At 36.5% G+C, this 16974-nt stretch overlaps 1 protein-coding gene across 1 annotated transcript in view; it reads left to right on the forward strand.

Moving 5' to 3' along the window:
• LOC106883723 (dynein beta chain, ciliary) overlaps window positions 1-16974 on the forward strand; it is a 362109-nt gene that overhangs the window by 44069 nt on the left and 301066 nt on the right. The window contains exons 7-10 of the mRNA XM_089364269.1: window positions 3259-3407; window positions 10088-10199; window positions 12822-12943; window positions 14448-14624. Of these exons, the coding sequence (XP_089220395.1) occupies window positions 3259-3407; window positions 10088-10199; window positions 12822-12943; window positions 14448-14624 (560 nt within the window). The remainder of the gene's footprint in view (window positions 1-3258; window positions 3408-10087; window positions 10200-12821; window positions 12944-14447; window positions 14625-16974) is intronic.

The raw sequence follows: 16974 nt of genomic DNA on the forward strand, positions 1-16974 counted from the left end.
ATTTCCTAATAAGGGACAATGGGACTTATTTCTGAAGTTGCACATAGTGGTGCTATCAACCCCACCTATATTATTTCTAATATCTATTGTTATTATTACAATTATTTACACTAATATTATTTATCAATTCCTCAATTCTACTATTAGGTATATATTGATCATTTTCATCATTATTTAACTCGTTTCCTGATGTGCAATCAGTTAGAATTATTCCTCCAACAGTAGGCATATTGATATTATATGAACTAGGTCCCTGATTCCTATTATTTTCATTGGAGTTGAGCCTATCATCAACTTCAGTTAAAACCACAACATCATTACTGCTGCATTCTATTTGTTGGCTAAAATTATGGTTGGTAGGACTAAGCATATTATTATCCTCATAATTTCTATTGTCATTGTTATTTTCACTTCTATTTATATAATTATTAGTAGTATCATTATTCTTCCTCCCACTTGGATTTGAAATGTTGCCACAATTATAATATGTCTATTCTACTGTAATTTTCTGCATTTTCGTGCAGCTGAAGATTGCTCTACATATTGCATTTAATGTAATGCTTGCGTTACTTAAATAAATGGAGTAGCATAAAACATGCGTACTGCAATCATCTTTAAAATCCGTGTTGCTTATTTTGATTTTTATATATATATATTTTTATATATATATATAGGCCTCCATGTTGAGTGTGAGGCTGTGTGGGAAGATGAATGGAGGCATAACATCGCCATCACTAGTGATCACTCCAAACACCATCATGTTGACTGAATGTTTGAATTTTATCAGTCTTGGTACATGTTTTGGGGACATGGCAAGCAAACGGTTTTTCTGTGTCTTCACCGTTTGATCCTAGCAGAAAATGTTCTTGTCTGAGAAAATCCAAAGCATGTTCAGACAGAGGGAATGCTTGAGTCTGTTCAAAAACTTCGTAGCATGGTCTTTCCTCTTGTCCGTGATGGCTTGGGATAAGAAAAATGGCCTTTCCCATCTTGTATGAAAAATACTGAATGCCTTTATGCACTACCTGCCTGATAAAAAACTAACTCAGACGTCCCTGGCAATGGACCTGGTTGACTTGGAGAGATCGTTGTCAATCATGGTCTGGATGTCACCAACAAATTCAGGAGTTCTTTTCTTAGAACGATCAGAGTGAGTTTTCCGAGCTGCTATACTTTTGTAATCACTATTAGACTCATCCAACTCTTTCCAAATCCTCTGCACTGTCCTCAGATCGACGTCCAAACACTCTGAAATGTTCATATTGGAGCTTCTGGTGTGAATGCCAAGCAGTACAGCATGTTGTTTCCAAATTTCTGGCAGAAATGGTGCAGCAGCAGCAGGAGCACCACCACCTCTTCCTCTTCTTCCCCTCCCCCCTCTTCTTCCCCTCCTCCCTCTTCTTCTTCTTCTTCTTCTTTAATGCTCTAGCATTCTACATAAAGTAAAACCTATGTATGGAGCAATTTGTTGAACCTTTACTTAAATTTCACCTGAAATTCGAATTAAGAAATTGTTCGTTATTTTGGATAAATTGTTAAGTATTTAATGGTAATCTTCATTTAATTATGCTGATTGATATAAGAAAGAAAATAATTGTTAATTATATTAGCTAATTTTCTTGTTGGTATTAAAAATAATTTTTGTGCATTCCTTCTCCTTGTGAACATCAACATCAACAGCATCATCACCATCATCTGTCTGAGCACTTTATTGTCCTTAGGTTGTCCCTACTCAATAAGGATGTCATGAGCTGCTATATCTATATTTGCTGAAGATCATTGCGTGGCTGGTTGTGGGAAGGATTAATGCTGTGATCCTTTTTAATTGAATATAAGATCAAGCAGACTGCATGAAGTATAACAAAAGCAAACTTGCAAATGTTCAACAATAGATTTTATTGATAGAAAATTTATGCATGTATCATACATAAATTATCACAGAATCATTAGTTATCAGAATAGTGAGTAGGAATAGCTTTACTGCGTTGGCTTAGCCATTAGCTATCAGGAAAAGTGAAAAGCAAAGATACAAATCTACCGCAAATAGTTAAACTTGGGTGAGAGCTGTGATCTGTCTTGCTTGAATGCTAGCAGTGGTCTCTGCCATGATTTAGGCGCCAGACTGCTTAACTAGGGAAAAGGGGCACAAATCTCCAGATCATTGGAGATGTTGTTCATGCCATAGCTTCAAGCTGATTGGTTGATTTTTAGGTTGTCTGTTTGAAGCAGTTGTAGCATACTCATGACCATAAACTGATAATTTTACAGTTGGGGTTCGAATCTGTACAAGGACATAGACTTTTTGAGTGTGGTTTTTTTTTTTTTTGCTTTCTTTTTGGTGGTGGTGTTGTTTTATTAGTCCATTTGCACGAGGTTACTTCACTAAAATGGTGGTTTAGATGGGATTCTGAACACACAGCATACAGCACAGTTTCTCCAATAGAGACTCCAACAATTCCACTAACCCATCCCTCTGAGTTGGTCCTGTGATTATCAAATGGTTTTACTTACCATCTCAAAAATTTCTTATCTCTGACTACATACTATCTCTCTCTTATTACATGCTAGTTTTACTGTATCTCTTTATTACTCTTATTACTCCTCAAGTGTCTCCCTATCCTTTTTCACACACATTCTTACCTCAGTCACTCTCTTGCTGTCCTTATACTCTTTCTTCTTCTACATCTCACCCTCATTCATCTTTGGCAATCACCTTTTCTTCAATCTACTTTATTAATCATGTTGTCCTTACTGACTGGAGATAATATAGAGTAGTAAGGATGTCCTTCTGTCTTGCAGGATACAAGGCGATTTCAATAATCTTCCTTAGTCTCTCTCTCCTCCCAGTCTACCTATTCAATACCACAAAAAAAAAACAACTCTGATTAACAAAAGATACAGCCCAAAATGTTAGATTTTTCTTTTTTTTATGTCGTAATGGCACACCTTTTTCATTGCATCTCTTAATGATTTTAAAATTAAAAAGTTTAAATAATTTAAACAATGCAAAATTTAGACAAAATAAAGTCACTGATTCGGTTAATGCTTATGTTTAATGTTGATTTCAAATTTTGGCACAAGACCAGCAATTTTTTTTGGGGGGGGGGAGGGATAGGTCAATTAGATTGACCCCAGTGCTCAATTGATATGGATTTTATCAACCCTGAATGGATGAAAGGCAAAGTTGACCTTAGCAGAATTTGAACTCAGAATTGTTTAAAATTAAGGCCAATAAACTCTAATTAATTTTTTAAATAGGTTATTGAAATATGTGAAACAGTCATACCATACTTTGAATCTTTGTGGAGATGCTGTAACAAAATTGAGAAATGCACAAAACCAGAAGAGATTCTATTATATTTTGAATCATTGATGAAAGCTTTGTTCTTCATGTGGTCGCACTCAACGTAAGTCATTTTAGTGTTCCATTGATAATTCTGATGAGTGAAACTCAGCTGAGTTGTGGGATGAGGATTCCAAATTATATCACATCAAATCATATCACATCAACTCACACTGTATGTATTGCATCAACAAACCACTTGTTAATCGTTTTTATTGTTTAAACCCCAAGTCACTTTTGTTCCAGTAGTGTTATGATCAAATTTGTTCTAGCTGTGACTATTCCGTATTTTAGTAAATCCAGGACTACCTTGTCCGATGTGGTACTTTCTCTTTTTTGAGACAGTAGAGTGTGCTTTGAAAGAGAATTTGAGCAATCCCTAAGGAAGTATCATTACTCATCAAATTAAGTGAACCAAAACTACAGACTCAGGCAAAATGCATGATTAAAAAATATTAATGTAAAAATCTTAGGCTATCAGTAGTTTTGTAATTACAAAATTAAGTTGATTGAAACAGAAGAACCTGATTTCATAATTTTTTGTGGTACGTTATGGAGTGTTGAGAGCAGGATTATTAGTTTTCTGCTATCAAAAGTAATGTTAACTTGGGATCACATATTTTGACTGAGAAGATAGAAGTAGTACAAAGTTTGTTTGATGTGCTGTTTATAGGGCAATTTGAAATGGTAATACTTTAGCTATGTAAATAGTTGATTGCTGATAGGAATACATAAATATCCTTAACCAAGAAATGTACCATATTTGAAGGTATGGAACATAGACATTAAATGATGATGAGAAGTAAAAGACACTTGCCTAAGATGCCACACGATAGGACTGAACCCAGAATCATGTGGTTGTGAAGCAAACTTCTTACCGCACTGCCACACCTGTACGCTTTTGTCTTTCTGTTTGTTTCTTAAGTATTTATTCTTATGCTTACTTTTAGTACATACAAAGTTATCAAAAGTTCCAAGATTAGTTATGTCTAATAAAAAATAACTTATTTACCTTTGTTTTAGCATCATCATCTTTGAAACAGTCACCTTGTGTAGCAATACACTAGTGCCAGTGTTTCTGCTACTTTTGGAATCTGTTCTGGAAGTTGTTTTCCATAAGCAAGTCGAGGACCTTCTGTGAGTCACTCTTGATCTCAACAACAATGTCAAAACAGCAGCCCTTGAGTTGCATTTTCCTCTTGGGGAAGAGATGGAAGTCTGCAGGTGCTAAATCTGGTGAACAGGGTGGGTGCACAAGTGACACCATGTTGTTTTTGGTGAGAAACTCACGAGTGAGGAGAGCTTGGTGATGGTGCATTGTCATGGTGATGCTCATGGCAGGTCTTCCAGATCGCTCATTGTCTTCCAATGATGTTCTTCTACTTTTGAAGCACTCATGGCAATCAAAACATTGTGTATGACCAATTGCCTCATTGCTGTAAGCTTGCTGAAGCATGCTCAATGTCTCTGTAGCAGACTTCCTAAGTTCAACACAAAATTTCATGTTGGCTTTTTGTTCCATCATCCTGTCCATGACAAAAATTGTGGACATGTGATCATGAAAACAGAAATTTCACAACTTGCAAAGTAAACACAGCAATGTCACTCAGCACACTGCCTCATGAAGGTCTCTGCTTACTCTCAATGTGCATGCAACCATGTGCTGCCATCTGTAGGTGTGCTACAGAACTAGTCCAGGAAGTTTTTGATACCGCCTCATATTCTTTAAAGAGAATCTAAATTATTAATACAAAATAGTTAAAATGTACAAAATAGAGAATCAACAGTTGATATTTGCTATTCAAATATTTCATAAAAAGAAACAGCTATGAAAGTCAACAATTTATAAAAGGTTACTAATTCCCTTCTACTCTAGGCACAAAGCCTGAAATTTTGGGGGAGGGGGCCAGTCAATTAGATCGATTCCAGTATACAACTGGTACTTAATTTATCAACCCCAAAAGGATGAAAGGCGAAGTCGACCTTGGCAGTATTTGAACTTAGAATGTAAAGACAGACGAAATACTGCTCAGCATTTTGCCCAACATGCTAATGTTTCGGCCAGCTTGCCACCTTATAAGGTTACTAATTCTGTAGCAATAATAATAGTTTTCTTCGCATTTCTCAACAGTGAGTTGGTACATTCAGTTAGTCTTAATATTTCAGAGGTGATGTAAGGCACTGCTTGTGGACTCATAACAGACAAACTATAGACAGGAACCTTCACTGCGGGCTAGCTAGCAAGCTGGTCCACGGAGAAGGGACTCCTGGTTAGGCAGGAAAGAAGTCTGGGAATTAAAATGGCTGATTGTACTCACCTCCACAGCGTAGCTGATTGAAGCAAAATAAACAATACAACAATACACTCTTGTTCCTGAATATTTTTATGTATAGCTTAACAAAGCTGCAGAGACCCTTTTTTTTTAGTTTGGCCTGAAAGAATATCATCACTGTTTAACATCCACTTTTCCATGTCTGCATGGGTCAGATGGAATTTGCTGAAGCAGATTTCCTAATGCTGGATGCCCTTCCTGTCACCAACCCTTACCTTTTCTCGAGGTAAGGTTATATCTAGACATGTTTTTCACAGAAGATTGAAATGGAACAACATTGCTTGTATGACAGCAATGCTCATTTACGATCATGATGTCAAGACAAGGGTACACATAATTACACATGCACATACATACGTACATACGTACATATGTACATACACACACACACACACACCACACACACATACATACATACATACATACATACATATGTACACACACACACACTCAGCAGGCTTTCAGTTTCTGACTATCAAATCCACTCACATGGCTTCGGTTGGTTCGGAGCTATGGTAGAAGATATTTACCCAAGGTACTGCACAGTGAGACTAAACCCAGGACAACATTGTTTAGGGAGCAGACTTCTTAATCTCACAACATTGCCTATGCCTATAATATATATCATTTCTTCTATAATCATGCAGCTTTTGTCTTCCTGACTGAATTTAAAGACTTAAGCAAAATGATTTCAACTAGTAATAAGTTTTACAGATAACCTGCTGTCAACTTAATGTTGTGCCAGTGGACAGACAATTGCATACTGCACATTTACATCTTGGACAACTGCATATCAGACAATTGCAACCCTGGACATTTGCATCCCTAGACGAATGAGTCCCTGGATAAATGCGTACTTCTGGTAATTTTTTATCATAAAAAAATGTTTTACATTCTTTTATTTGTTTCAGCCATGTGACTGTGGCCATGCTGGAGCACCACCTTTAGTCAAACAAATCGGTCCCAGGACTTATTCTTTGTAAGCCTAGTACTTATTCTATTGATCTCTTTTGCAAACTGCTAAGTTACAGGGACATAAACACACTAACATCGGTTGTCAAGTGATGGTGGGGGGACAAACACACACACACACACACACAAGTATAAATATGACAGGCTTCTTTCAGTTTCCATCTACCAAATCCACTCACAAGGCTTTGGTCGGCCCAAGGTTATAGTAGAAGACACTTGCCCAAGGTGCCATGCAGTGGGATTGAACCCGGAACCATGTGGATGGGAAGCAAGCTATTTACCACTCAGCTATGCCTGTTTACTTTTTTTAATACACTTATTTTTTGAGGAGTATACTTTCCAACAATTGCTCGTTATAGCTCATTAATCAAATAGGTAGTTACCATAATTGTACACCAACACAAAAGGTATATTCATTTTTAAAGCAAAAGAAATTTAAGCTATCCATTTTAGTTAACTCGAGCAGTACAAACTGTGAACGTCTAATACATCCTGGATTTAATAAAATCTAACACTGGTGGAAAGATATTTCTTGATGAGAAAAATTACAGCTACCACTATCATAAGAAAAATGCCAATGAAACAAAAACATATAGAGATGTGTAGAGCAATGTTGCAAAGCAAGAATACATACAGTGAATGACTCAGTCACGGCACAATGTAATGAACATGACTATGGATCCTCAGCTGCTAAAGTTAGAGCACAAGAAGTTATGTCACGCTTAAAAACTACTTCAATTTCAGTATGCGAACCAGCAAGAAATCTTATTGGAGCTACAATCGCTAATAAAGATCAGTTTTCAATTAACCACATGCCATCTTTACCATCAATGGGAATAAATGTATGTTGATAGAGACAAAAATCACAAGATGCAACACCAATTCCATGGCGAAGGAATAATTTTGAGATACCAGAATCTTACTGTTTCCTTGCAAGTGGAGAGGAGTTCCTTGCATTTGACTCTGGCATTGATGACGAGGATAGAATACTAATATTTGTGATGGAAGATGGCTTAGAAGATTTGATAAATTTTCCTAACTGGGCAGCAGATGGTACCTTTAAAGTCAGTCCATCAATATATTTTCAGCTATATTGCATTCATATCCAATAAAGTACAATTAGTATACCCAGAGCTTTTGCCCTTCTTCCAGATAAGAAAAAGGACACATATGTTCACCTATTCACATATTTGTTGCAACTTAATCCAAATTCTTTGTTGACAATCTTTGAAATAGGAGCTCAGAAAGGTTTTGTAGAAAAGTTTCCAGAAGTAACAATAAGTTCATGTCTCTTCCATTTATCTAAGTCTATTTTTAAGAAAATCTATGACATAGGATTAAAACAGTATAGAGAGGAGGTATAAAATTTGAAAATTAGGTGTTTTTCTGTATTATCATTTCTCTCTTTAATTGATGTTGTCAACGATTTTATTGACTTGTCCGATGACTGTGATTTGCCTCCAGAATTTACTGTCTATTTTGAAATGACATACATTGGCCAAGCAAGTGGCCGGAGAGGGACAAGGATGGAACCAATTTTTTCTATTGAGTCTTGGAATGTTTGAGAAAGGGTTATAAATAAATCAGATGCCTAGATCTAGATCATCTTAGAGGGATTGCACAATGCTTTGCAATATTCTTTATTGTGTCAACACCCCTCTATTTGGAAATTGATTGAGACACTGAAAAAGGAGGAGGCTATTGCCTTAAAGAAAAAAAAAGGGACTTTCAAAGAGGAATTCTAGTACGGCAAAAAAATAAAACTGCAACTAAGTGAATCATGGTGTTTTTAGATAAGTATACTCTTGAAAACAAGATAAATTTCTTGAAAAGAATAGCTCACAACATTCACACCTTTTGATTTATTTGTGAAACTACAATAATTTTAAAATCTTGAAATATTTTTTAATATTGTTAATCTGTTTTCATTTTTTAAACTAAAATAAACTTATAAATTTTAAACTCTTTTATCTCTTTTATTCCTTTTATAGATATTTATTATTACTTACTCTCTTGTTTAGAGTTATTAAATGTGTTTATTTACAATTAGCTTTGATAATCAACTATTCCAAATAAACAAAAAATACACCTGAAAAAAGATAAGTAAAATTTCAAAATAATGCAAGGACACAACTGTCCAGAGATGCAATTGTCTGGGGATGCAATTGTCTGGGGATGCAATTGTCTGGGGATGCAATTGTCTGGGATGCAAATGTCCAGTACACAACTGTCTTAGAACCATGTTGTGCCATTGTTTCTACAAAATATATCTAGAACAACATTTTCTCTTGCTGTTTCATCTTGATATTGATTTGTGTTTAATGTGAACTGAATTCCATTTGAGAAAGTTTTATTATTAGTTAGCCACAGATTACCTATGACCAAGCTGGCCGATTACATTGTGTAACAAAATTTCTATTTTTTTTTGTCTTTGGTCAGTGTTATTTCCTATTTGCTTCTAGATAGAAATCAAAGGAAATGACTACTATTCCCTTCAAACTTTGCTTTTGTCAGTCACCTGGACATGAATGTTTTGAAACTGACCTATCTTCCATTATATTTCAGACAGAATCAGCACTGAATTGCTGAAGCAGAAATATCATTATAGTAAATATTCTGCTCAATACCACAGATTTGCTTGTCAGTTGCTTGACGTTAACCACTTGAGCATGTACCTTAGTGGCTGACAATATGTGCATCTCTGATTATGAGCAGGAGTAATGGGGGAGCATCATAGCCATGTGTATATGTGTGTGTATGTTGAGAGTAATTTTATATATATAAACGAAATGTGTGTGTATGTGTGTGTGTGTTGAGAGTGGTTTTATATATATAAACGAAATGTGTGTGTGTGTGTGTGTGTGTGTGTGTGTCTCTGTCATCAGTGTCATAAAAGCAGTGTCCTTCATTTCCAGTTTTTCTGTGAAACATATTCTGTCATGGGGAAATATTAATTTGTCTGGAAACAGATGAGGGCTGGTGAAAGGAAGCAGCATCCAACCCTGAAAAATGTATTTCACTGGAATTCCTTCTGATCCATGCAAGCAGGGAAAAGTGGACATTGAACGATAATGCTGATGGCATCTATAAGATCTTGCATACATATTATAGTTATTTGCAAAACAAGAATTAACTGGATATCCGATGGAAATAAGAAAAGATTTTAACATTGTTCAAACTTAAGTAAAAGCCCCAGCTGTCTTAAGCTAATGATTAAATCATTTTCTTCAATCTTCACTAAAATTGTTCAATACCAACTATAAGAGATTTTCATTTGCTTTTCTTCTAATCAATCTTATCGAAATAACTTTCCATCTTCTTTTATTTACCAGAGATGTTAGCAAAGCAAACTTATTCCTTTTGGTTTGATCAATTCTTAAAAGCTGTTTGATTATTTATAAACTTAACTGATTCCATTTAATCTGTTATGATTTTAAAGGTATTGCCATCAGAAAAGTAAATTCAGCCTAACCATTCAACTACTTTGTAATTTCCTTATAAACAAAGCAGAAAGCATGATTAATGATAACATTCTTGAAGACCCAGATACTGTAAGTGAATTAAACTTTTCTTCCATCTGTTTCTATAGGAAAAGTTTGTAACATTTACCCATGAAAAGCCTGCTTTCTTGTTTTTTGTTATAACTGCAACATCTATTATGTTTGTTGGGAAACAAAAGGTTTTTTTTTTTTTTACCATATATGGAATTTTGCAATATTATTTTATTTACTTAGCTTTACATGTTTACACTCATCGCTTTCAAAGTATTCTCCATTAGAAACAATGCATTCATCCAGATGCTTTTTCCAGTAGTCCTGGAACTCATGCGGAGTGATGCCTTTTAACGTCTTGGTCGTTTTTTTTTTCTTCCTCTTCTACATCTGAAAAACGTTTTTCTTTAGGAACTTTTTTTCATTTTGGGGAACAAACAGAAGTTGCAGAGAGGAAGATTGGGTAAATAGGGAAGGTGGGTAAATGGGGTCATGCCATTTTTGGTCGAAAATTGCACACACTCAAGGCAGTGTGTGCAGGCACATTGGCGTCATGAAACCACCACTCTCTTCTTTGCCACAGATCATGGTGTTTTCTTCTCATTGCGTCTTGTAAACGTTTCAGAACTGCCAAGTAAAATGTCTGGTTAACAGTTTGACCAGGAGGAACAAATTCTGTATGGACAATTCCTTTCACATTGATGAAACAAACCAGCATCGTCTTGACGTTGACTTCTCTTGACATGCTTTTTGGGGGCATTGTGACATTGAATGCTTCCATTGACTTGATTCCTGCTTCATTTCTGGGTTGTAGCCATAGCAGCAACTTTCATCATCAGTGATGACCTTCGGAAAAAAGTCTGGATCAACTTCCAACTGTTCTTTCAGTTTATGACATGCATTCAGTCATGGCTGCTTTTTATCTTCCACAAGCAAGTGAGGCACAAATTTTGCTGCAACTCTTTTCATTCACAATTTCTCACTCAATATTCGTTGGCAGAAGCTCCAGGACATACCAGTCATATCAACAAGTGTGTTAATTGTTCAGCGATGGTCCTCCAAAATCAGTTCACAAATTTTCATGATAGTTGCCCTGAACAAGGTTGGTCTTCAAGCAACAAGAGGCCATTCCTAAAGCATGAAAACCACCTGTAAACTTGTTTTGCTAATGGTAGGTTCCATGTTAGCTGTTTGAAGCATGACAACTGTCTTGGCTGTTGCTTTTTCTCAGCAGAAAACAGAATTTCATGGAAGCAGACTGTTCCTTCATTTCAGCCATCACAAAAATCAAGGAACAGGGGAGAAGTGCTGCAAAACAAAGACGCACAACATGACAGTATGACTAGTCAATGCTGCTGGTTGGCAGACTGATGCCTGAGGGTCATATGAAGTGGCTTCTAGTGGTGGAAGCCTGAACTACAATAGGCTTGTCCTACAGAGAATGTTTCTGGTTACTTTTGGGTATCCCCCCCCCCGTATGGAGGTTATGTATCATGTATAGCTAAAATTATACTAACAATTAGTGGAGAAGAAATATTTGAAATCTAATCCACTCATCATCATCATGACCATCATTTAACATCCACTTTTCATGCTGGCATGGGTTGGACAGTTTGACCAAAGCTGGCAAGTGGGAGAGCTGCAACAAGTTCCAGTCTGATTTGGCTTGGTTTCTATAACTGGAGGTCCATTTTAATGCTAACCAGTTTACAGAGTTTACTGGGTGCTTTTTATGTGGCACCAAAACAGGTGCTTTTTACATGGTGCTGGCACTGGCATGGGTGATTTTTATGTGGCACTGGCACAGGGCTCTTACAAGCTGATCCTCTTTAGTAGGGAGAGCAGCATTAACACTTCTTCTGGGGAGTACATGTCTTCTTGAGGACTGCAAGGCACCAGATATCTCAGTCCTTTGTCATCTCTTCCATAAGGTTCAGTGTCCTGAGGTCGTTCTTCAGTATATTATCCCATCTCTTCATGAATCTCCTTCTACCACAAGTTCCATCTCTCAAAGTACTTTGGAAAATATTGAAAATCTAAGAATTGTGATGTTTTATTGATTGTCTTGAGGAGATTCAGATATAATGAGAATCAAAATTAAAGGATAAAGATGTTTTCTTATGAATCTCACAAATAAAATGTATCTTACTGTTACTGTCTTAAATCAAACATTGAATATCCAATGAGGGAGCCTCCATATAGTTGCTTGACCAGCTAAAAATAGTAACCAAATAAATATCTCTCAAATCACACCCTATCAACTTGAAACGGGAGAGACACTCTTGGATAATGTAGTCCTAGATGCATATGTCCCAGAAAAGGATGTGATCAACATGGTTAAAATGCCACTGATTATAGATTTACTGAGTCAGAGCTCCCTACCTACCACGTTGCCCACAGACAGGTACCATCAACCACCAGACTTCAAAATTTCCTCACTGCCATTGCTTTTAGTAGGTTGCTCTTCAATAAACCAGAATCTTCATTCAGTTGGTTGATAAATGTTCTGGCAGAACAACTCTTAATTTGCTTTCCATGTATTAGTTTCCGCATTAATATTTGACTCACAACTTCATCCTTGCTCTGAAAGAAGTGTTCACAGAAGCTCAGCTTACTTTCCTTTATGAAGTCAGAGCTATCATGGTCTAAACAGCAATCTAATGTTTCAATTTTGTCATTTAGTCACAAGAAAATCTGAAATGGGCTCAAAAAATATGTACAACATTCCGAGGAACCTACCTTGATTTTAAAGCTAAAGCAGAAGATGTGAACTACCAAAATGTCAAGTTGCTGAAGGAAAGAATGTGAGTATTTTGTTTCTATTATTTTTATATTTATTATTTGGTCAAGAAGGGAAAGGTGGTACCTATCATTGTATTTTTTCAAGTTCCTCTGAATTGGATAAGAAGAAGAGGAGTAGTTATCCTCCAATCAGAGAACTGACCCAAATGTTTGCAAATTTTAGCTGAGGAATCTTGTACAGCAAGATCTTAAAGCTCTGCTTACCAATTCCATTAATAGTGAAGGAATTGAAAGCCACCAAGGCAAGAGTAGAAAGTGCTTCATAGCAGGAATGATTACAGAATCGTGTGATTTTGAAGTGAATCTCTTAATCAAATTCTTGTTAAAATACACTGCGTTTGCTTTAATTAATTATGGTAATAATGAAGAATTTAGTAAAATAACTTTATCATTATTAAACTGGAGTTTGGGACATAAATTATGAAATTTCCACGGAAGGTTTTAATTTAGTTCATATTAAAATATGATCCTATTTATAGCATAAGTCCATGGACGGTATTGGGTGGTTTGGTATCAAAAGGATTAATCATACACTTATACATATTGCACATGCAGATTTATAATTATATATAAACAACTTGTCCATCTTTCTTTGCCGTATGTGGTACTAGCAAATGTACTTTAATCTTAAATGCTTGTGTGTGTGTGTGTGTGTGTATACTCACATACATACACACATGCATACAATATATGCACAAACACATTTACACAAACATAAACATGAACATGCATATATATGTTAGTGTCTTAATCTGCTTTCCTAGTAACATATTAAACATACAACTGTGTGTGTGTGTGAGAGAGAGAGAGAGTTCATGTATGGTAGGGCAACATTCATATTATATTTGAATTCAAAGCAAATTTAAGAACCAAATGTAATTTTTTTTCTGTACACTGTGTTTCTTGTGTCATAAACATAAATATAATATATAATGAGGAGAGAACTAAGCTTATAATATTTTATAGTTAAAAACAAAAAAAAGTGTGAAGTTAAGATGTAAAACATTTACTGAAATGCAAGCTATTCCCTCTCATAGCATGTATGCAAATTTCAATTCATTGCTTATTCTGATGAGGTCTAATAAGATGAAAACATGTTTATGCCCCATATAACCATATGACAGTTTTCTCTCGTGGTAAATATCACAGTATTTCTGTGTTCTAATGTTTTACATCTACTTTTAAGTGGTAGATATTTTACCTTTTGGTATTAATACTTCCTTTGTCACTATGTTTGGAATTGTCAGTGTTAAAAACTTCCATTTCATTTTTAATCAGATTTTATTTCAGAATTGCCTGCTTAGCTTTCATAAGAGCTTACAGTTTTTCTGTTTGGTTTGTGTGAAACCTTAGTTACTTAAACTTGTTTTGGTAGGGTTACTACATGAGATATGCTAGCCTCCACTTAGCTTTTAGTATGAGTTCTTCCAAACTCTAATGAATGCATTTGATTATATATTTGTATGAACTCCAGTCTTTGTTTCTCTTTTTTCCCTTATTTGAAAGACGTGAAAGAAACATCTATAAAACGAGGTTTGAGAGAATAAATACCACTAGTTCTACAAAGGTTACCAAGCAACAAGAAATGTCAGATCTGTCTGAAGAAGACCTTTTACTAATAGATTCTTCCTGGCCTAATCATAATTCAGTTGCTTTTAAATATCTCAATGATTTTATGGACAGGTAAGAAACTTCAAACTGACTTATATTAATGTCTAAACTTAAACAGTTTCATAAAGTCATCATCATCATCATCATCATCATCATCATCATCATCATCATCATCATCATCATCATCGTCGTCGTCGTTTGTTTAACAGCCATTTTCCATGCTGGCATGGGTTGACAGAAGCTGACCAGCTGGAGAGCTGTCCAGCTTCCAATTGTCTGTTTTGGTATGGTTTCTATGGCTAGATCCCCTTCCTAGCACCAATCACATTACTAATTGTGCTTGGTGCCTCTTACGTGTTACTGGTACGAGTGCATTTTGTGGCACTAGCACGAGTGCATTTTATGTGCTATCAGCATCAGTACATTTTATGTGACACCAGCATGAGTGTATTTTATATGGCACTGGTACCAGTGCATATTATGTGGCATCAGCACAAGTGCATTTTACATGGCATTGGCACAAGTGCATCTCACATGGCACTGGTACAAGTGCATTTTACATGGTACCAGATTGAGTGCATTTGACATGGCACTGGGACCTGCAAGACAAAGACCTCTCAGGTGAGAGAGGGAGTAGGGCCATAGCCATAAAGGACTTGCCTGTACATATGGATGGCCATGATTTTACTTATCTTGATGTGTCTTCTCAAATACAGCAAATTGCCACAAGTCTTGGTTCTTTGTTACCTCCTCAGTGAAGCCCAGCATCTGAAGATCAAGCACGTAGTTTTATTTTCTGTTTTCTGATAATATTTGTCACAACATTTTCATTAATTAATGATTAAATTTATTACATGGCTGTGCAGTCAATAGTGTAGCAGGGAGTGGGGTGCATCTGCCTGCTGTGATGCTTTTATGGGGGGGCAGCATTTTGGGGTCTGCTGCATAATCCTGTATAGCATTAAGGTGGGAAAGTGGGGAGGTGCAAAATTCAAAGGCTGCCCAAGGGAGCAAACACCCTAGCTACACTGCTCTGCATGGTTAAAAAGTTTCCCTTTTGCTACTAATGGCCTTGGGCTGACCCATGAGGATATGTTTCTATTTTGCTAAAGCTCTCAATTCCTGTATAAATGTTTTTTTATTCACAATGTAGTATTTTTTCAGAATTATTCAAAGACCTTGAGATAAACCCATAGATCTATCATAATGTGATAATGTACCAGTAACAATAGTTCCATCATTAATGTAAGTTTTAACAGTAAAATGCAAATCCTTATTGATAACAGCCACAGATGCTTATTTTGATATCATTGTTAATAGAACTGAAAAATTTTATAGCATACTTGCATAGCAGGAAACTTGCACTGAAGAAGGGATCCACTTGGTACAGTGTACAAAGAAGTGAAGCACCTGTTTTGAGAAATAGATGGGTGTGGCTGTGTGGTAAGAAGCTTGCTTCCCAGCCGCATGATTCTGGGTTCAGTCCCACTGTGTAATACCTCGGTAAGCATCTTCTATAACTGCAGACTGACTAAAGCCCTATGAGTGGATTTGGTTGACAGAAACTGAAAGAAATGCATCATCATTATTTAATGTCTGTTGCCCACGCTGGCATGAGTTGGGTGGTTTAACTAGGCTGGTATGTTGGAAGACTGCACTAGACTTCAGTCTGATTTGGCATGGTTTTCTATGGCTGGATGCCCTTCCTAATGCCAACCACTCCGAGAGTGTAATGGGTGCTTTTACGTGTCACTGGCATGGGTGCTATTTGTATGACACCAGTATCTGCCATGAATGCGATTTTGCTTGGCTTGATGGGTTTTCTTCTCAAGTACAACATAATGCTAAAGGTCTTAGTCATTGCCTTTATGAGGCCCAATACTCGAAAGTAAACTCTGCTATTATGCCTCCGTGAGGCCCAACCTCGAAAGGAACTCAGCCACTTTGCCTCCCTGAGGTCCAACACTCAGAAGGTGTTCTTTACATGCTACCAGCACAGTGCATTTGACTTGACAGGTGCTCTCAAGCACAACACATCGACAAAGGTCTCGGTCACTAGTCATTGCCTCTGTGAAGCTCAAAGTTCAGAAATCATGTTTCACCACCTTGTCCCACGTCTTCCTGGGTCTACCTCTACCACAGGCTCCCTCCATAGTTAGAGATCGACACTTCTTTACACAGCTGTCCTCGTCCATACGCATCACATGACCATATCAGTGCAGTCATCTCTCTAACACACCACATCTGATGCCTCTTATGCCTAACTTTTCTCTCTTAAGATGCTTACACTCTGTTGAACACTGACATTACACATCCAGCAAAGCATACTGGTTTCATTTCTTTCAAGCCTATGAATATCCTTGGCTGTTACAGCCCATGTTTCACTGCCATGCAGTATAGCTGTTTGCACACAGACATCAAG

The sequence above is a fragment of the Octopus bimaculoides genome, chromosome 16 (assembly GCF_046866305.1).
Source record: "Octopus bimaculoides isolate indiv1 chromosome 16, ASM4686630v1, whole genome shotgun sequence".
Classification (NCBI taxonomy): domain Eukaryota; kingdom Metazoa; phylum Mollusca; class Cephalopoda; order Octopoda; family Octopodidae; genus Octopus; species Octopus bimaculoides.